This window comes from Cottoperca gobio, chromosome 10 (genome assembly GCF_900634415.1).
Source record: "Cottoperca gobio chromosome 10, fCotGob3.1, whole genome shotgun sequence".
Taxonomy (NCBI): Eukaryota; Metazoa; Chordata; class Actinopteri; order Perciformes; family Bovichtidae; genus Cottoperca; species Cottoperca gobio.
In genome coordinates this window covers 19,261,738-19,284,009 of record NC_041364.1, presented here as the reverse complement: position 1 = coordinate 19,284,009, position 22,272 = coordinate 19,261,738, and the positions used below count along the sequence as shown (strand labels likewise).

Genomic DNA, 22,272 nt, shown 5'->3' with positions numbered 1-22,272 from the left:
GGTATTAGTACTGAATACTTGTCAACTTGTTTTAAACTATGTTTTATCATGTCAGATATAGATTTCAATGTTTTATCAGCAAGTAAAACAAGAACAATAAACACACTGCCTCTCAAAAAATGAATGGAGATTCTGCCAGAACACTTGTCAACACAAGCGGCGGATCAGCAACACGTACAGTCTTGCAGTTATATTGATGATCGGCTTTAAATCACTCTTAGAGTTAGACTGTCGGCATTTTCCATCTCTGATGAGGGCAGACGTTTGTGATCAAACAAATCAGCTCACACCGGATGCATGTCAATAATGATCTTTAATGTCAATATATACAGAACTTGAAAGAAAAATAGAATCTTAAAAATCAAATGAAATAAATACAATATCATACAATTTCCACAAAGTCTTTTTGAAGAGATAACCATGGAAATCTTTTATTTTTTTCTCTTTTTATTTTTTATTCAGCCTCTCTGGTTCGACGGGGTGCGTCCCGTCCCCCCCAGAGAAATCCCTACAGCTCCCCCACATGCTCTTCATTATTATTATTATTATTTTTATATATATATATATATATATATATATATATATATATATATATATATATATATATATATATATATATATATATATATATATATATATATATATATATATATATATATATATATATATATATATATTTTTGCAAACTAGAATTTCTTGTCATTGTTACCACGTTGTTCCACCTTCGAACTCTAGACATCATCTTTTCCCATCTGCAGCTTATTCTTCCTCTTTCTGATACATTGTTAGCATCACAAAGTAACACGAGTCAGACGACGAATCTAAAGTGAAGAGAAACACAGGTTCTGCCCACACATGCATTTATGTAACAAAAGTGCTGGCGGAGGATTTTGATCCTGAGGGCCATATTTTTTTTATCTGCCACAAGCAGAATCATATCATTTTTATTTTTAAGAGAGGAAACAGTCTTACGACATCCCCTCAGTCAATATCATCCTGCCAACACTCTCACACATAAACCATTACTTTGAAGGAAAGAAGTTAAGACAGCAAACGCCAACAAGGGAAGGAGAGAGAACTGAGGAGGAGGAGCGCAGATGAAGAGCAGTGGAGGAGCGGGCACAGTTTACCGAAGCAGCTTTGAATCAGCCAATCACAGTGAAGGAGAACATCAGCTGGTGTGTTTCTTCCCCACCCAGAGGAAGAGAGAATGAAAAGGCGAGGAGGGCAAGTGCATATGAAAGCTGTGGAAATAAATACAAGTCTGTCTCCGCAGCAGTAACAGATATGTGAGTTTCCCCTCTTCCTCTTCAGCTGACTTCTTCATAATGCAACCTCGTCCAGTGTGAGTGTGCATATGTTGGGTGAGTCAAATAAATACATTAAAAAGGGAGACAGTAGGTCTGACTGGCCAGGACTTCGATCTGTGTGTGTGTGTGCGCATGTTTGCGTACGAGTCCGACTGAGAGTGAGGTCAAAGCTGGAGGGCGAGCGGTGTGTGTGTGTGTGTGTGTGTGTGTGTCTACATGTCTGTTGAGGTGAGTTTCTTCATGCTGCGTCTCTGGGCTAGACTGGACGCCGCCACGGGCTCCAACACCGGCTGACTCGTCTTCTGGCTCAGCGCTGAATAGGTTGCAGCCATGGCACCCTGGAAGACAACAGAAACACTTGGCTTTAACTTTTAAACCGATACAAGATTCCAGCTGTGAAGCAACTCTATTACCACTTTGCATTCTTTCCCCAAGAGTGTGTCCATGAGATCAGTCAGATTTGTGGCACAACAAAAGGCCAAGTTTTGTTTTTGGTCATGAATTTGTGCTGCTCATTTCCCCGTGATGACATCTTTATCCATTCAACAAAAGAAGCATTCATCCAACAAAATGTTTGTGGTTTGTGGTCTCCCGCTCATTGCCTTCCCTCTCTACATCCAAAAAAAGATGTCTTAGCTTTTTGTCAACTAACTGGCTAAGACTAAAAACTAATTGTTCAAATATATTAGTTAAAAACAACCAAGATCTAAAAATAGTAAGGTAAAAATGTGGCAAAAAATGAGTAATTTCTCATTTGGTATAATATAAGTAATAACTCAACCAAATATATAACATCGCTTTAGTTATGTTTAGACTTTAGAGCAGTGGTCCCCAAACTAAGGCCCGCGGGCCGAATACGGCCCACCTCCACATTTGGCCCGGCCCCCTGAACAATACCAGAGACGCATTATGATTTTTTTTTCAGTCTGGCCTCGCGAATCCTAGACTAGCCCCTGTCAAATAGAACGGAATAATGGCTATAAGAATAAAGGTTAGGTAAGAGAAACATTGATTCAGAATGCAGGGTATTTAACCTGCAGTGGTCAAACGATTCTTTTTTTGTTCAATGCAAAGAAAAGGCTGTTTGTCTCATCTGTCAAGAGGCGGTGGCGGTATTCAAAAAATACAATCTGCGCCGACACTATGAATCCCGTCACAAAGACAAGTATGATAACTTGCAAGGCCAAATGCGAGCAGACAAACTCTCAAAGCTAAAAAGTGGACTGTTAGCTCAGCAGAATATATTTGTACGCCAAGCTCAGCTGAACCAGTCATCCGTTCGAGCCAGCTTTCGGGTTGCTCAACTGATAACAAGCAGCGGTAAACCTTTCACTGATGGAGTTTGTCAAGAAATGTTTGAATGCTGTCACGGAAGAGGTGTGTTCCGAGAAGAAAGATGTCTTTAATGCCGTGAGTCTGTCGGCGAGTACAATCACCAGACGCATTGAAGAAATCGGGGGTAATGTATATGCCCAGCTGCAGCAGAAGACGTTAGCATTAGCACTGGATGAGAGCACGGACGTGCAAGACACAGCGCAGCTGCTCATTTTTATTCGTGGAGTTAGCGCAAACTTTGAGATGTGCGAGGAGCGGGCAGCCCTCCAAAGTCTCAAAGGGACTACAGCGGGGGAGGATGCCAAACCATGGAAGAGTTGGACCTAGACTGGTCAAAGCTTGCCAGCATCACGACTGACGGGGCTCCTAGTATGGTGGGTGCGTCTCGGGGTCTAATAGGACGCATGAACCGGGAGATGGAAGAACGGGGTCTCACCGCCCCGCTACAAGTCCGCTGCCTAATTCACCAGCAAGCACTGTGCTGCAAAGTGTTGAGGTGGGATTCTGTCATGAAGGTTGTGGTGTCATGCATAAACTTCATCAGAGCAAATGGACTTAAACAGGCAGTTCCAACAATTCCTGTCTGAACTGGAGCCTGCGCACGGCGATGTGCTGTACTACACAGAGGTCCTATGGTTCAGCCGGGGCAGAGTTTTGAGGCGTTTTTATGAGCTGCTACCCGAAATTAACGCATTTCTTCATTCAAAAGACAAAATGGTCCCAGAGCTGATCGACCCAGAATGGAAATGGCACCTCGCATTTTTAACAGACGTGACAGAAATGCTGAACAGCCTTAACTTGCAGCTACAAGGCCAGGGGGAACTCATTTGCGACATGTATTCTCACATAAAAGCATTTGAGGTGAAACTTGCGCTGCTTTTGGAACAAGTGAAACTTTATTTTTTCTGTGAAGAACCCAGAGAGGGTTATTTGGTTATTATTTATTTCACAAATAGTATTATTTATTTCCTGACTTTCTTTTCTGTGAAGATCCTAGAAAGGGTTATTAATATTTGGTTATGTGTGGCTTTCTGGAAAACAATAAATGTTTACGTTTAGGCACCCCTGCCATCGTCACACTTTTTCTGTTACAAACTGACCCTGGCCCCCATCAGAGAAGGGAAAAGTTATGTGGCCCTCACAGGAAAAAGTTTGGGGACCCCTGCTTTAGAGCATTATTAAAAAAAAAGGTAAAAGTAGATATAGTCCCTTTATACAAAGACATTATAAATTGACATATTGCTTAAAGACAATTGTATGTTCATGCCAAACCCAATAAAGAAAACACTCCAACATCCAGCTCATTCAACGTATTGCACTACATTTTTGTTTATCTAGTACCACCCACTTATCCAGAGATGAATCAGAAACACGTCATCACATCAACTGAAAATGTGCAGAATGGGAGCAACACTAAAACCTAACAAGTGCAGATACAACTTAAAAATGTCAAGCAAATACCAAGAGCCAGGGTGCAGGCCAAGAGGTTAAGGCACAATACAACACGTAACCACAACTTCCTTGGTTATCCCCCTTTCTCTCAACACCCTCCATTATCCAGCACATGTGCCTCAAACAGTCAAAGTACTGGAACATCCAGTCACCAGTGGCCTCGACAGAAAAGGTGCCTAATCGTTAGCTTGAACAAGTCTCTAACCTGAACTCTTAAATAGGCCGTAGGTACGTAAACAACGCTTCCTGATGACTGTGGTGTGCAGCCAGGCATCTCAACACAAACTATTTGTCAGACCTTAAATCACATGTGCGAGAAGAGAGGAAAAGAGCAAAAAATAGATCAGCGACAGCAGTGGGATTCATGACTAAGAGCAGGATGACGAATCCACAGTCAGCAACACCAAGATTCAGAGTGATGAGTGGGAAAATGACTCACGGTGAACCATCAGGCTGATAGAAGGGTAACATGTAATGTGACAGGCATGAGTCTATTGGACCATCCTACCGGACGATAATTCTGGTGTCGAGGTGTTAAGGATTTCAGAAGTGAATACTGTTGCTGACCAGGTGCATCCCTTAATGGTGATAAGATCTAGGGATGATAGTGACCGATGCTGCTGGCCTTTCACTGCATGAGACCTCTGCAGGATCTTGTAGTGTGGGCGTACAATCCATTGCAAGATCTTGTTCAATCTTTGCTTTGAAAATTCCAGAGTCCGAGCACACCAAATATAAGTGAGAAAATACTGTGTTTCTATGAGCGGTAACTACAGTATACAATTGTGACTGAGGGCTGTGATGGCACCAAGGAAGAGGTTTAGGTCATATGCTGAGGGTCAACAGGACCGTGAGACTGCGTGTTGTTAAAGGGGAGAAGAGAGAGCGGAGACAAAGCAAAGCTCTCACTTTACTGTCGATCTTTGTTCAGGAAACTCATCTTTCAGGCTTTAAGTAGCATCTGAAAGAACAGGATCGTGCAGGAAGGCTGGCCTCTCTCTGCATGTGTGGGTGAAGAGTGCCTCTGTATACAGCCGCTAAAGCGCTTGCTAAGGATGCTACCCAGCCATCCCCTCTCTGTAGTGTGTGAGAGTGATGAGAGAGACTGCGTCGCTCAGAGTGCTCGGGATGATTTTACTGCGACCTTTTGTGCCTTTAAGGCCATGTTGAGGGTTTCATGCCTCCACAAGGGAAACGTTTCTGATCGCCTCAAATTTGTGACGTACGTTGATGTTTTGATGTTGGAAACCATTGAAGTACCTTTAGTTTATTAATGTTAGAAGACTTTTGAGAAGTTAACAAGGCAATATCCTTTTTGTTTGTCATCAGTCGCCTAGCAGCAGTGCTCTCTCGACTCAAACCACGAGAGCGCCGAACGTGTTGTGTCAAATACAACCCGATGACTTCCATTAGAAAGAAGAAGCATCCGACCTGGATAAGTGAGATAAGATGGAAAGATGGACACAGCTGCTCTGTTGGATCTGGTATGAGTAATCACCGAGTCAAGAGGACTGCGAGGGTATGACATCATGTAGCGGAGTTCAGACCCTCTGCTGGTCCGGAGAGAGAATGTGGTTCCGTGTTTAGAAACGGTGTGTCGGCGTTGCTTTACCGTTGTAGGGTGTGTGTGTGTGTGGGGGAAACATGGAACATGCGAACACGCATTCAATCAATCCCCCAGATGTGCTCATGGCCGGGATGATAAATGTTTGGCTGCTTTGAATGTGTAAATAGAGACAAGGTGAAACACTCCTCCTAATGCACACGCTTCATTTTGTATTTATTCTGTGTAATGTGGTGTTTAAATTTCATAGCATACAAGATGCTTTTCAGTTTTAGAGCCCATTGTGACCTGTTGCCTTTTGAGAACGTTTGTCCAGTGTTTGAAATCTTTTATAATGAAAACAGTTTACTAACATTGACAGTGGGCAACATGTAACTTCAGTCCCCAGCAGGAGGATTTGTATCTTTCTTTGACACTTGCAGTGCTGATTGTTGAAAGTAAACTATAATAAATCCGTCCTTATTTGCTTCTTTTTTTCCCCGCTGTACCGAACTGGCACCAAACCGTGACACCTAAACCGGGGTAGGAACCGAACCGTGACTTCTGTGTAACATTGCACCCCTATAAAAGAAGAATGTATACACCCACCTTGACGAGGTGTGGTGCATCATGGCGTGTGAGCTGGAAGTGTGGTAACGTATCTCTGCAGGTGATCCAGGAATGCTTTAGAACCTGCTCTGCTGTGTATCGCTGGTGAGGGTCCACGTGGAGCATATGGGACAGCAGGTCCTGCAACATAAAACAACATTCAGTCTTTAAGTATAAGAGTGTGATTTTCATTGATAGATAAACTCACAATGTGTCTGGACCAGTCACACACACGAAAAATATGTTTTCTTCGCTCCATGTCCCTCTGCACAGGACCAAACAAATACATCCACATAGTATCAAATCTAAATATTACAGCTGCTTTAAGTCCAAGTAGCACCTTTTAAAAACATGTGTACAAAGTACTTAACAGACGTCAGAAAAGAGAATCATTAATATTAGACTTTGAAGCTGATTTACATCGGTACTGTTAAAGCATATTAATCACTTAATTATATCAAAGACAAGCTGTGGGAGTACCTTTGAGGTGTCTGATACAGAATCCCAGTTGCCGCCTGTCAAAGAGAACTTTCCAGATCCTATCCGGAGTAGAATCTCCTCTGGTGTGTCGTTTGGCCCGTTAGCAAACGGCGTGTACCTGACGGGTAAAAAGCAGACGTTAGGAAAACACACAGCATTTCATTTCATAGATGCTCCTCGTCTCTAGAGCTGCAGCGAATACTTCTTTGCTTCATTCATAACGTTGACATTCAAATTCTGAATCAACATTTGGATGCGGCACAGCTTTTTGCACGTCTGTTCATTGTGTTTAAAAACTACATTTCTGCACAGTTGCAGATAAAGATTAGGCTACAGTAATATTATTATAATTGTACCACTTGTGGAATTAGATCCAGCGGTGGCTGTGTAACAACAAAAGCAAAGTAAGTAACAAGAGCTCTGATGTACAGCTACTACTTTGGGACGCATCTTTGCACAGCGTTAGACTGCTTGAGAAATGTGTACACTTCACGATTAAACATTTCCTCCCACGTACAAACCAAATGATCAGTTTATTTACGAGTGCAGTCTTACCCTGCCAGCATGGTATACAGTAGAACTCCAAGACTCCATATATCACAGGCTGCATCATAACCTTGCCGCATTAGTACCTGGAGCCACACAGACAGAGAAAGACAAACCATTAGGATCTGATGTTGACAGGGGAATAAAAAAAACCAAATACAATGGTTATAACCTAAAATTACATTTATTACAAGACTTTGACATTATGAAAGATAACTACATAATGAAGACATTTCTTTAAAGTTGTAAGTAAGCAGATTATAGCCAAATTGGGCTAAATGGATACAATACATAGTGCCATTGAACACTGCTTTTTTATTTTATGAATTTTTTTTTAGGGTGTACGTACCTACATACATACATACATACATACCTACATACATACATACCTACATACATACATACCTACATACCTACATACATACATACCTACATACCTACCTACATACCTACATACATATAATTTAATCATGTCAGTTTACCAGGTCTGTTTACATTGTGTTTGATACTAACTGAAATGGGAAGCTTCTTCTTTCCAAACAGCACTAATTGTGCCTTTTGTTGTAATACAAATGTATGCTTTTACATTTGCAAAAAAAAAAAAAAAGAAATCTAGAGAATAAAAAGAGATATAAGAGATGATTCTTTCTCTAGCATTCACTCTTTTTGCCCCCATCATTTCTCCTCTCTCACCTCTGGTGCCACAAAGTTAGCGGTGTAACAGGGGGTGAGGAGCAGGCCGTTGCCTCCCCGAAGCTGCTTGGCGAATCCAAAGTCACAGATCCTGATGGAGTCAGGATTTCCCGAGTCATCCATATATAGGATGTTACTGGGCTTCAGGTCTCGGTGTACCACCTGGGGAGAAGAAGAACACGTTAGAGAAGAAGACATCACATTTTCCACCTGTGCTCCTACACGTGCAGACGCGTCTCCTCACCCCTTGGCAGTGGAGGTAGTCAACAGTCTTGGTGATGGTGTAGAGCACAGCACTGGCCTCTCTCTCAGAGAAAAACTTCTGCCTGAGGATCTTGTCCAGCAGCTCCCCTCCCTTCATCAGCTCAGTCACCAGGTACACATACCTGCCCTCGTCATACACCTGACACACACACACACACACACACACACACACACACACACACACACACACACACACACACACACACACACACACACACACACACACACACACAGAACACTTGTGAGTATGGTGACAAACTAAAAACGTAACTGTTGTGAAGCGCTCACACACAAACGTCACTGACGTCTTTCAGAGTGATGATGTTGGGATGCTGTCCGTATCGCATCAGGATTTCGATCTCTTCAGAGGGGTCCCTCTTACTTTTGTCTATAATCTAAAACACATGAAAATACAGACATGAGCAGTTAGTCAAATGATAGAGTAATGATTGGGTAAAAAAACAAAACAAAACATGGAGCACTTAACATTCTTAGCTAGCGGAGATATTTGGCTTCAGCGGTGCTGCCCTCTGCTGGACACAGCAGAGCGTTCTATGAGAGCCAGCTGCGGGACAAACTTCTTTTTTGGATTTTATTTATATCGTGCTTTTTTTTTTAGCAGAGGCATCATTAAGACGCATTGCAAACACACACTAGAACAGGCACTGTTGTCAAAGTAACAAGCTTTTGTAAAACAAGGAAAGTTTTCTGATCCGTCAGGAATAGTTGTGGTTTTAAATATTAATAGCTATTTACAGACTGTGTGGGTCAAAACGCACAGGAAGCCTAATTGTCCTTTACAGTAATTCACTACATGCTTATTATCGGGTAGGAAAACTCATTCAAGTTTGCAATAATTAAGAGGAGTGTATATGATGGAATCGTGACAGAGGGCGCCAATTCTGAGCTTTTATAGCCAAAGGTTTTTCTAGCTGGCTGGCTACTTTCCCCCCCACTAGCTGGCTACTCCATATCATTGAAGAAAGCCCTGCAAGAGGTGCCAAACATGTTTGAAATCTTGATAAAAGTCACAGCCTCAATGCAACTATTGATACTGAACATGACACGTAACCTTAACTTACCTAACCGTAACTTTAACATTTGCACTTTACAATGTGGTAAATCGGTGGCCTGAAGGTCAGAGGAGCAAGACTGTGACTGAAAGGTCACCAGTTTAATTCGGGGAAGAGCAGAATGAATGCTCAATGACGTCAATGAAGAAAGTGCATCCTCATCCATCATTAGCCGCCGTTAAAAAGCCCTTCTGCAGCTCATGTGAGGCTGGTCAGTGGCCAACCAAACTGTGATTTTCTCTCAGCAGTAACTGTGTGCGTGAAAAACAAGCACTGGTGCCTAGTGGATAAAAAAGAAGAAGGAAAACCTCTCTACCTTCACAGCATAGTCCATGGCAGAGACTCGGTGTACACAGCGTTTACAAATGGAGTAGGAGCCGACCCCTATGTCCTCCTGCAGCTCGTAAAGATCAGAGAACTTTGTCGAGCCCCCGTGCATCTGGAGAGATCAAGATTACATTTCTTACATTACATTCTTTAACCTTAACTGAATAAATAGTTAATACTTTTAAAAAGTGTCCCAGTAAAACCAGCAGCTGGTGTTGTGTGCTCCCACATCATTCGTTTTAACACTTCTGTTCACAAATATGCCAGAGTGGAACTTGTGTTAGTAATGCTATTACAGATTCAGCACAAGCATTCAGACTGTCCCTGCACATTTACCACCATTATAGTATTGGCTGCCTATTCACACATCACTTGGTGGCAAAATGCTGTCAAATTTACATTTATGGGCTCAAACTGAGCCATTTTTGCAGTTTCTGCCACTGTGTCAATCAATTTTGATTGTAATGTGCCTTCATTGTAAAGAAAGACATTGAAGTTTGCTGTGATTGTTGTCAGATTGAGCAACAAAGGCAGTCAGAAGAAATAAAGTGTGTAAGCACCTCTAGCAAAGAATTTAACAGAGTGTTGTTGACTAAAATGCTGCGATAATTGTTCAGTAACAGTTACATATGTGTTAACTCAACTGTGTTTTGACCAACTTTTGCAAGGGCGCTGCCTGCAAGATGAAATGAGTGCAAAGCTCCACAACAGCAGACACTTCTAGTCAGTATCATGTTGCAAAATGGCAACTCCACTATTGGAGATCAATGTAATTATTCTTTAACTTGTTAGAGTTGAGCTTGAGCTCCAATGAGCTTCATACAAAAGACAAAAAGCAAAAAGAATATCTGCGTGTGACTTTCATGTGTTTAATAATTACCTGTGTAACTTATGATAGAGGACATTTGCAAGATCATGTGTGTTCACCTGAACTATAGGGAGTATGCTGAGCAGCGGGGAGCTCTTGTTCTCATCCATAGGGGTTGGAGCAACAAAACTGAAGCCTTTGAAGAGCTGGTGGGCGTTAGCACTGGGAGGGATACCTGGGGAGTCTACACATACAAAAGATAATTCATAATATAGTCATATGAACATACAGGCACCCACTAAATGTTGGTTGTAGTCAGTGCTCAGCTGCAGTTTCCATGGCTGCAGGAGTGGCTGTTGTTTTTAGGCTGAAAAGCATGTGAACAGAGCGTGTGGGTGTGTAGGTGTAGATTTTACCTTTAGGCGTTTTAGCGGTGAACTCGGGGTCGAAGCAGAACGTGTCATCTGGTTTACCTGCTGCAGGCTTGAACGGGGGCTGGAGCTCTCTCCTGTACAGTTTCTGCAGAAGACACGGGCACACGCATGCAGAAAACACACATTAAAACCCACCACAGGCTGTTTGCAGTGTGTGAACATATTAGCCATAGAGAAGCCAAGACCCCTCCCAGATTAACTCGCTCCCATCCCCTCTACAGCCCGGTGCAGCCAATAGCATCCTGCAGGCTCTTAAACACTCACGCAGGGCTATTAGTGCACACACAGTGAGAACTGGCTCTCTGCCCAGACACACACACACACAAACAAAGTTGGCGTGGCCAAAACTGATGGCCAGAACTCACCAAGCCAACTGTTTGTTAAGTGTGAATCCTCAACAGAAGCCAGTGTGTGTGTGTGTGTGTGTGTGTGTGTGTGTGTGTGTGTGTGTGTGTGTGTGTGTGCGTGCGCTCTCACATTCCAGTCGATGGTGGAAAAGAAAGCGTGGCGTTTGATCTCCTCCACTCCGTCGGGGCCGGCCCCTAAAGACACAGATCACTCTGGTTCACGTAACCTGGCACGTTAGTTTTTATTGTTTTCACAGGATCAACACATTCACACCACTTCTTCTCTCAGCATGTGATTTAAATGGATGCCAAAATATTAACAAGCGCAAGTTAAGCCAGCGGCACGATGTGAGGATCAACACACCTCATTTTATTTTCACAGGCAGTGCTGGAATGTAACTAAGTACATTTACTCAAGTACTTGTACTTTACTTGAGTATTTTCATTGTATGTAATGTTATACTTTTACTCCACTACATCTCAGAGCCAAATATTGTGCTTTTTACTCCATTACATTTGTCTGACAGCTTTAGTGACTTTTCAGATTGCACATTTTCATGTCCAGATTTGGTGATTTCGAATGTGAATGTTTGTGATAAACTGAAGGATGAAGTGTTTCTTTATGTGTTGAGACTATTCTGTTACCTCTTTAGATAAATAAACTATTTAAAAACCCTCTTTGATCAGCTGAAAACCGGCCTGTTTATCTCATGCTGTAAATGAAACAAAATCAAACAGTATATAAACAAGGTCAAATTAGCACAACAGTAAACAACTACAGCAGGTTTTGAATGCAGGACTTTAACTTGTAGTGGAGTATTTTCACAGTATTAGTACTTTTACTAAGGATCCGAATACTTCTTCCATCACTGCTAACAGGTCTACACAATCATCTTACCTAGTCTGTTAGAAGGGTTACGTTTAAACAGCATTCTCAGCAAACTTTGGGCTTCCAAACTTAGGAACTGGGGCATTCCCAACTTAGCTCTAGAGGGGGGGAGGGAAGCAGAGAGCGACAGGTGGATATGGACAAAAGGCTACAGTTGATGAGTATTTACAAAGCTTGTCTCACTTCCGTCAGACTTTGAGGGTCTTAATCATGCGACGAGTAATGACTCACTTGAGAATCATGTTCATGGTCTCGTTGCGGTCTTTGCCTTGGAACGGTAATGTCCCTGTCAGCATCTCAAACTGCAAACACACAATGAAAGAAAGGGAATATCGTCAACATGAACTGATGCCCTAATTAGTTCATATAAATGTCAATGCAAATAAAGGAGAGGCAGTTTCTGTACCATGAGCACTCCCAGAGACCACCAGTCCGCACTCTGTGTGTGTCCTCTCCTGTTGACCACCTCAGGGGCCATATACTCCACCGTACCACAGAAGGAATAAGCCTTCTTATCAACATCTACTGACTCTTTACTCAAGCCAAAGTCTGCACAACAGCAACGCAAAGCAAAATGGTAAAAAACACTCAGGTGACTGAACAGTCAAATAATCCAAAATTGATATTATGCGGAACTTTTGTTCTTTGAGGTGTCGGCAAGAGAAACCTAAAAATAGCTGCAGAGGAAAGACGGCCTAAGGACAAAATTGGGGTCATGAATCGATTATCAGTGAAGACACATTTAATATTAAACCGTTTAATTACAGGCTATTAACTGGATTGTACTATTCAATTACTCTTGAAATAAAACACATACATACACATATATATACATATATATATATATATATATATATATATATATATATACATATATATATATATATACATATATATATATATATACATATATATATATATATACATATACATATATATATACATATATATATATAATAATACATATACATATATATATATATATATACATATTATTATATATATACATATATATATATCTATATATATATATACTATATATATATATATATATATATTATATATATATATATATATATATATATATATATATATATACACACACATATATATATTATATATTATATATTGTATATGTGTATATATATATATGTATATGTGTATATATATATATATATATACACATATACACATATATTATATATAGTATATATATGTATATGTGTATATATATATATATATATACACATATACACATATATATATGTATATATATATGTATATATATATATACACATATATATACACATATATATATATATACACACACATATATATATACACATATATATATATATACACACACATATATATATATACATATATACATATATATATATATACATACATACATATATACATACATACACACATATATATATATACATATACATACATATACATATATACATATACATATACATATATACATATACATATATATACATATATACATATACATATATACACATATATACATTTTTTTTTTTTACTAATAAAAAACAAACATTGCATGTGTATTACATTTATTAAGCATTTAGACAAAAACATACCTGTTAACTTTATGTGTCCAGCTTCATCAAGTAAGATGCTGAAAGACAAGAACAGGTTTTCCATGGAGGTGAGCTTCAAGCAACAACAACAGTATTTAAATATCTCATGCCTTAAAAATCACATAGAGATCTTTGCAAATGCATTCTTAAAGTTCTGGAGGAGTTAAATTAACTGCTTATTATGAGGAATAACAGATCAGAGTACTCCATTCAAAGCCATATTGGACACATCCAGTCAGTCTGAAACTATTCAGGCTAAGTAGAAGTCTGGACTAAAGTCAAGAATGTGCTTGTTGGTATGGGTCTGTGTGCTTAGTGAAGTTATGGGCTGAAATGACTTGTGAAACAGGGCGAGGGATCGGCTGTGTACGGGGAAGGTTGCATGTCAGGGACAGAAAATACTCATAAAGATCGAGTTACAGGGACAGTTCACCCCAAAATCAAAAATACATATTTTACCTCTCACCTGTAGAGCTATTTATCAATCTAGATAGTTTTGGTGTGAGCTGCAGTGTTGCAGATATCGTCCGTATAGATGTCCGTCTTCTCTCCAATATAATGGAACTAGGTGAACCAGGTTGTGGTGCTCAAAGCGTTTTGAAACTTTTCAGGAAGGAACTATTTTCTCTACTGTGTCACTGTGCAGAAGCGAGCGTGCATGCACTTATGGACGAGATGTAAACATTATGTGCATCCTCTGCGGAGCTGTTACGTTAGCTAGCTCAGGTGAGCTCCGACAGGGCTCTCGTCTAGGAGTAGATGCACACTTCCTTCCGAGCGGTGATACGGTTGGCGGGTTTACTTCAGGTGAAAGAAAATAGGATTATCTTGGGTAACCGGGTCATGATTTCTGGAAAGAGACAATGTGGTCAAGTTTTTATCAAATGTATTTTTTGACCCTTTGAGCACCACAAGCTGAGTGCATCTAGTTCCATTGTATTGAAGAGAAGACAGACATGTCTACAGCTGATACCTCCAGCTCTCTGCAGCTCACACCAAAACTATCTAGATATAATAAATAGCACTACAGGTGAGAGGACAAATATGTATTTTTAATTTTGGGGTGAACTGTCCCTTTAAATTGGTCATTTTAGACAGTGGAGAAATGAACACACTTAGAAATGTATTTTCTTTATGATAACAAAACAAATGTTCTTTTAATTCTTGTCAGCTGTCGCTCATATAAGATTAAACGTCTTCATCCGTTACAAAATCCTTTCTACGTCTGTGTTTTATGCATACAGCATATGGGTGATATGTATCCTCTTTATGACATATGACAATAAATTTGCTTCTTTTAGTTAATATGGAGAAGGAGGAAGTGAAAGGGAGGAGAGTTGAATATCTTATGGTTCAAAAACTAACATAAAACATGTAAAAACATTTTGACAAATTTATCAACTTTCAGAAATAATAAGTAATGCCCATGGCAGGGGATGACGGCCAGAGCTGTGCAGTTCACATGTGCAGGAAATCATCTGTGGTTTTGTAAAAACATCCAGAAGTACGTTGGAAGATGACTGTGGGGGTTTGAGTGTGAGGGGGTCAAAGGTGAGGCTGAGGTCTAGGATTCTTACTTCTCTGGCTTGAGATCTCTGTAAACTATGCCCAGGCTGTGCAGGTGATCGAGGGCCAGGGCCAGCTCTGCAAGGTAGAATTTCACATCTTCCTCTGTAAACATAACCTGATAAGAACTGGACAAATTTACTCTCTGAACTAAGAAGAGGGGAGAAATTCAGCAGAAAAGAAAAAAAAAACACAACTTCAATATTAAGCTTCATTAACCACAGAGAGAAAACAAGAGTATTATTATTGTCACAACATCAACATTTGAAATAAGTTACACAACTCAGCAAGCTGTTGATCTGACATTGCCAGCAGCTATCGCTTTGGTTCTGAGACATGCTTTCAACACAAGGTCTATCAGGAGAACAATCACACATTGTCTGAGTTCCCTGAAAGCATTTGAAAAAGTGCCATGCCTCTAACTGACAAGCAACGGATGATCTAAAAGCAAATAAAGATTCCAAGAAAAACACTTGTGTTTCCATGAGGAATTAAAGACCAAATTTGAATAAAAAGAAAAAAACAGGAGAGACAAACGACTTGGCAGTGCTTCAGCTCTTATAAAATAAATGAAACATTTTTGCATACTAAATTTGCACCTGTTCCATTTGTAGCTGTCAGCCTAACAATCCCGTCGGGTTTTATATGTAGTTTGGATTTTCACAAACATGTTCAAAACATTAGGGTTTAAAAATGAGGACATGCTGTACTTTTCTTTTCAGACATACACAAGTAGCAAATAAACTTATTGTACTTATTATGCTTCAAATGTGATAAAGAGATGCAAGGCAACAGGATGTCAGCTTACCTCTTTGGATAAGCGAGTGAATACATCCCCTCCCCTGAGAAAGTCCAGTATTAAATACAGTTTCCCTTCTGTCTGAAAGGCTGGGAGACAAGGAAGCAAGTCAATTACATGCAAGCTAATCATGTTCGCATTTCTACAGAGACACTCAGGGTGACGCATGTAAACATTGTAACTCACTTCGAGTGGCAACAGCGTGCTGACATTAACAACGATGATTGATAGACAAAATAAACGTAAATATTAGCTCGATCTTTTTGTTTTTACCCGTTTGGTTTGTCGCTTTGTTTGTCAGCAGGATTAGGGTAAAACTACTGGCCAGTTTTAATAAGAGGGGGTATAGCATTGGGCCAAGGAAGCAGATCCAAATCACGAGCAGATACACACATTATTTATTACTTATGGAAATCATAAACCGAATAAACTTAATCAAATGGGACCAATTCCTTTGCAATAACTGTATAATAACACTTAAACAATACATGATGTTAAAAATGAAGTTTGTAACTGGAACATGACCATGCACACAATACAGCGTTCCCCCACCTGAACTGGGATGTAATCTGTGTGATATAATCGCCTGGACCGTATGTAAAGTAAGAGTTTCTCTTACCGTAGTGCAACTTCACTATGAAGGGGTGATTGACTTCCACTAAAATGTCTCTTTCCATCTTAGTGCGAACTCTGTCCCTGACTGGAGAGACAAAATGGGAAGGGACAGCGAGAGAGAGAAATTCAACACCGAGGACGGAACAGACAGGCGATTACTTTGCACTGTGGTGTTTTGTGGAGATGTCTGTTGAAAACAAAGTTGCCTTACCTTTCAAAGATGCCTTTTTTAGAACTTTCATTGCATATAACTGAGCAGCATCTGGACCCACTATCTTCCTGACAAGAAATACCTGGGACAACAGGAGAATGTTAGAGAAGATGCACACACCTACGATTGCACTGAAACATTTCATTCGTCTGCTGCGTTTCCTCACCTTGCCGAAAGAGCCCTGGCCGAGGACTTTGAGCAGTTCAAACTGAGATGGATCAGCTTTCTCACAGCCCTCTTTCACATGGTGGGTGATGGGAATCTCCTCATATGTCCCTTCATCCTACACAAACAGTATCAGTATGAAACAGCCACACAACAGGTCTGTCGTCCTACATACATACATACAAATATGCCCCAAAACCTCAAGCCCATCACTACTTACACAGTGTGAGAAAGAATCTCCCTCCTCCATGGGCTCGTCCATGATCTCATGTCCATTGACCTGCGGCAAAACCGAAAGATTTCATCAGAGTCGGCAACAGTAAACACTTTCACAAAGCTTGTCCATCCTTGTTTTCATCTGAGCAGGAGTGCAGCTGCTGCACGCCCACATGTATGACGAAAGATTCAACTGATGAAATCGATGAGTCACATGCAATAACAGTGCGTTTTCACTTTTTCCTACTCCAGCTCTATTTGTTGTCAAACAGTATGGAGTCCATACTCTAAGCCTGTCCAGCTGTCCAGCTGTCCAGCTCTCATCCTGTCCCTTTAAAGCCCCTCATTATTAGCATTCTAGCTTAATCCCCAGCCAGGGCAAAAAAAACATGTCTGACTTGCTCAGAGAGTCTAGATAGACATGCTTTGTTCTACTCAGGGTTACATTTATGAGCCTGTTTCATGCCTCTCTTTTGTTTGTTTGAATATCCACACACACAGGGATATTGTCAGCAGAGGAACATCAGATATTTCAGCATCCGCAAGTAAATCAGACCATAAACTGACCGCCGTTACATTAACCAGGTCTGCATATTTCAATTCTGTCCTCAGCCTGCAATGATGCATTCAGTTCAGTGTGTTTGTGTGTTGAATTCCATCAAGCCTCTGAAGAGGGGGGATGAGTCATAGCAGCTACGTAAGCCCACTCAGTGGGTGGAGCCACCAACATACACTCACATACGTCCACAGAACAGAGGCCAACAAACCACTTTCCAATATCTTCGTACTACAGGATAACATTATCAACATAAACATTCAACATCACGATGTACACTTCAAAACAAGACAGATTTTTTATTTTTAAATGTAAGCCACTGTGTATCTCTGAAGTATAACATCCAGGCAAGACACAGCCAGGGCAATGCTTGTGTCATAATTCACACATACATTTTCACTCCCACCTTTGCTGTGGCTCATCACTGGCTTGTAACAGAGTGCAGCCTACACTTGCAGCACAACCAGGCGAGCCTTTTTCAGCCATCTAGAAAGATGCCTGACAGTCACACATAATATCATCTAACAGTCACTTATACCGGCATGCAATACTTTGATTAAATATCATCTTCAAAGTCAAAACTGATACAAAGTGCATTAAAATAACCAACACAACCACAAGCCCAGTTTAAGTGGCTAATGTTTACCTATGTGCTTCTGTTATCTTGACGACATTCCGTGAACAGCAGATTAAAGTGCTTGCTTATTTGTAGCAAGAGATGAAAAACTTTTTAAAAACAGTAATATTTTGGGAATAACACTTAAGGAATTATTCAATGTTTCCATGACACCTATATAAAACTAAGCTCCTTGTTGAAAAGATTCAAAATGCTGTGGCTGAAGTCTCTGAAACCATCACATGAGGAGCTCAACGAAGAATGGACTAGGTCAGAAGTGTATGTTGCAATAGCTCTCTGCTAGCTTTTTAAAAACAGTCACAGCAGTCCGACAGACAGCTTGGACTGTAGGTGTGAAAGACTGTAAAGAATCCCAGAGATGGAAAGGTTTAGGATGTCAGGTTGGCTTAGATTCACATGAAAAAACACATAATCGTGGGGCCCATGCAAAAGAAAACTGAAACTTTCCACAGTTATCACAACACAGTAATAATATTTATGATTATTATTTTGTTACGGTATTATTGGTTTCACTAAAGATCTGGAGATGATAACTTAGCCCATAATTAATACAAGGCTTTACATTCCATTAACGGTTTCCTGTTGTTGTTGAGCCTGGTAATATTTATCACAACTTCACCTTGCTAATGCAGCTAATATGCTTCCACCTTTGTGGATTAATAGTTCCATTTATCCATTTATGAGTTATTACATATCTTACTAAACGAGAGTTAAAGCGAATAACAGCATCACTTTCACTCGTGCTGCTGACAAGCCAGCCCTCACTTGTGAAGGCGTCTGCCCAAATGTAACCCAGCTAACCTTAGTGTTAAACTTTAAATACATTTAACGTTGCTGAAATATTCTACAGCATTACTATAGGTGCATAAAAACACATTAATGGCTCTTCATTACCAAGACGGTGAAGGTTGAATAAAAACTTGTCTCCAAGTTTTAAGCCTACAAGCTGTCAGCTAGCAGGCTACATACATGCTAATGCTAGGCTAAGCTAGCTATGAGGCAAACTCCTCTTGAGAAGTGTAAATAACAACAAAAGCTAAGAGGTCGTTTGTCATTGGATTAGGAGCCCGTCCGCTGTGCGGAATGATGAGCGGTTATGAAAGCCCAGACGGCTAGCTATCAGACAAATAAACCCGGGACAGTGCAACAAAAATAAACATTTAACCAGCTGTTAGCATTAGCTAGCGTGTTAGCATGCATCACGGTGCGCTGCAGGTCGTGACGCGAATTTAAGCTCTACCCAGCCTCGCAGGCAAGCTAACTTAACTGGACAGCACAAACCAAAAACAATGGTAAGCAAATCAATAAGCAAAGCACGCTTTTTTCAACTCACCTCACTACAAACGTTGTTTACCTCCATCTTGTGCCAGGATCCCTCTCTAAGTCTAAGGCATCGTAGTCTACCTAGACCCCCGCTCCACGTTGCATGTCTTCCCCTCTGTGGATGTCCGGCTATTCTGCTTTGATGATCAGATCCAAAGCTGTGTGGCTGCGTAACGCTGGAGGGATGAGATCGGGGGGTTGGTGCGGGGAATAGTTGATGCTTATGACTGGACCATACGCTCGCCGAGAGCACTGCTACCCTGCCATGGATGCGAATATGGCGGCTATCGTGGTACCTGATCGTCAGTGAATGAGAGTTTATTGACGTATTTATGACGCAATTCAGTTAAGGATTTCCCCCAGTCCAAACCAAAGCAACGGATCTCGAGATAGAGAGGAGGGAGAGACGTGATAGGGGGGTGGCATGACATGCTGCGTGTGACACACATGCATCCGGGTGGTGGGTCACTGCTATTGTAAAGAGTTTAATTTATGGGTTGACGGTCGAGGATAAAATTAGGGAGCAAAACAGGAACCTTGTGGGGAGCCATAAATCTATAAGCCTCTGATCTTAAAAGGTGTAAGTTGAATGTTTTAAAGCCACTGTTTCATAAGCCTGTCCATCCCTAGTCCAAGTGGAAATAAGAGGCTTAAAGCTCATCCACTTTCCCTCCAGCTCTGACTCTTTCCAACCCAGACACAAAGTCTTTGTGTGGTGGGGTAATGTAATAAACTCCACATCTCTACATTTGTTTATAGTCACAACTTTGAACACAAGACATTGTGACGATGGGCAGTTTGTGTTGGTTTGCTCTCAATAAAATACAGTTCACCTTGTACATAATCTTATAGTTGAACTGTAGACAGCTTTCAGTTCAAATCCTTCACCTCCCAAATGAGAACAAGCCAGTTACTGGCATTGGAGATAGTGTATATTAATCATGTTCGAATTTTATGATTGGAATCTGGACAAATTGAATGGCAACGTTCTTGTCTGCAACTGCAATCTGCACAATGAGCCACTACTGCGAGGGAACATTATCCTTTTCACAGTTAGGATTAAAAAAATATTTATAGTGTTTTTCTACATCACATAAGAAAAGTGTCACTTGCTCTCACTGAAACACGCAGCCACACAGATAAGTTAGAGGTCGTTTATTGTTCTTTCTGGACTGGTCCAGAGCAAGGCGAATGATATGCAGTAAAAAAGGCATTTGTTAGCCCAACAGTCATAGTGAAGCATCAATCCACAGGCACTAGGCGTGGAGCATGTGTTTGTGTAAATGTGAGACCATATAGGCTATGTAGTCGGAAACCAGGTTCTATGTGTTGTGTGGAAACATCTGTATGAGTCTATGTGAGCTGATGTACATGACATAGTCCCTTTTGTTCTATAACTGCCTCCAGCAGTTGCTCCTCTGATGCAGAGGGCTCAGTAATTGTAGTCGTCGTATCGTCTTCGTTTATGGTGACCAGTGGGACTTCTTCGTTTGCCGGGTCCGGCAGAGGCTCCACGCTACTCGCGCTGGCCATCGGGGAGTCGTTGTGGCTCGAGGATGCGACTGCTGACACAGCAGCAGGCTGTGTTTCCCTCTCCATGGTCATGTGCCAGTCCTGGTCTGAAGGCTGAGGTAGACTGGCCATGAGTTCCTTAACACGTAAACAACAGCAGACTTCAGGTGAGAAATGTCAATAAACTGTGTTTCACTTCAAGCTGACGTTCTAATGGATCTCGTCAGTGTGTAAACATGACTGAATGTACCTGCTGTCTCTCCAGGTCATTGTTCCTCACAGCACTGAGCAGGCTCTTCGTGAAGCTTGCAAGCTCATCATATTTTTGTTTTTGGTTCTCTAGCTCATTCTCTAAGAACTGCACTTCCTCATGCTGAAACAGATGGATTAAAAGCAAAGGCATACAAGTTAATTCACTTACTGAGGTCTTTGTGAGTTTTTTTGCCCTTATTCGGAAAAATAAATAAACATTTATACTAAACTGTATGATGAATGAAAATGAATAAATTCCACACAAATATTCCCGTTTAGATGCAGCCGTGCATTCTCCAATTAACACTTAAATATGAGCTTCTCTTTTGGACAAGCATCTCTACCCCAGATTTAAAAACTGTTAGTTAGTTGGTTTGTGTACAACGCACAGAGCTGACCGGAAACAGGCAAGAGGCCGTGTTGCAAACTGCGTTAAAAATAAATTCTGAGTGCGCTGTATACATTTACAAAGAATGCTCCTAAAACTCCTGAAAATATACCATCATATCCCACATGTCTTCATCTGAAAATATTACATTGAAGAAAGGCCTCATTTGGAATATCCAAACAGAATATGCTGTTTACATGACCCGTATCAAATTGGAAATATTGTGGTATGGGGAGTAATAGTGGATTATTGGTGTGCTTGTAAACATAGTCAATGCTTTTTATTCACTGATTTTCATTCAACAGTCGA

The 22,272-nt window shown here is 40.8% G+C and overlaps 1 protein-coding gene across 1 annotated transcript; it reads right to left on the bottom strand.

Moving 5' to 3' along the window:
- Window positions 1-632: 632 nt before the first annotated feature.
- On the bottom strand, window positions 633-21,726 carry rps6kal (ribosomal protein S6 kinase a, like). The gene is made up of 24 exons (XM_029442250.1): window positions 21,574-21,726; window positions 21,168-21,461; window positions 19,822-20,157; window positions 17,300-17,359; window positions 17,081-17,197; window positions 16,915-16,996; window positions 16,708-16,788; window positions 16,098-16,177; window positions 15,301-15,407; window positions 13,724-13,761; window positions 12,517-12,659; window positions 12,342-12,412; window positions 12,120-12,208; window positions 11,352-11,416; window positions 10,857-10,959; window positions 10,560-10,684; window positions 9,622-9,744; window positions 8,538-8,627; window positions 8,213-8,371; window positions 7,969-8,130; window positions 7,285-7,361; window positions 6,730-6,847; window positions 6,250-6,390; window positions 633-1,648 (listed from the first exon to the last, which is right to left on the bottom strand). The coding sequence occupies exons 1-24, from the start codon at window positions 21,724-21,726 to the stop codon at window positions 1,523-1,525; spliced, it is 2,940 nt and encodes a 979-aa protein (XP_029298110.1). The 3' UTR covers window positions 633-1,522.
- Window positions 21,727-22,272: the final 546 nt, after the last annotated feature.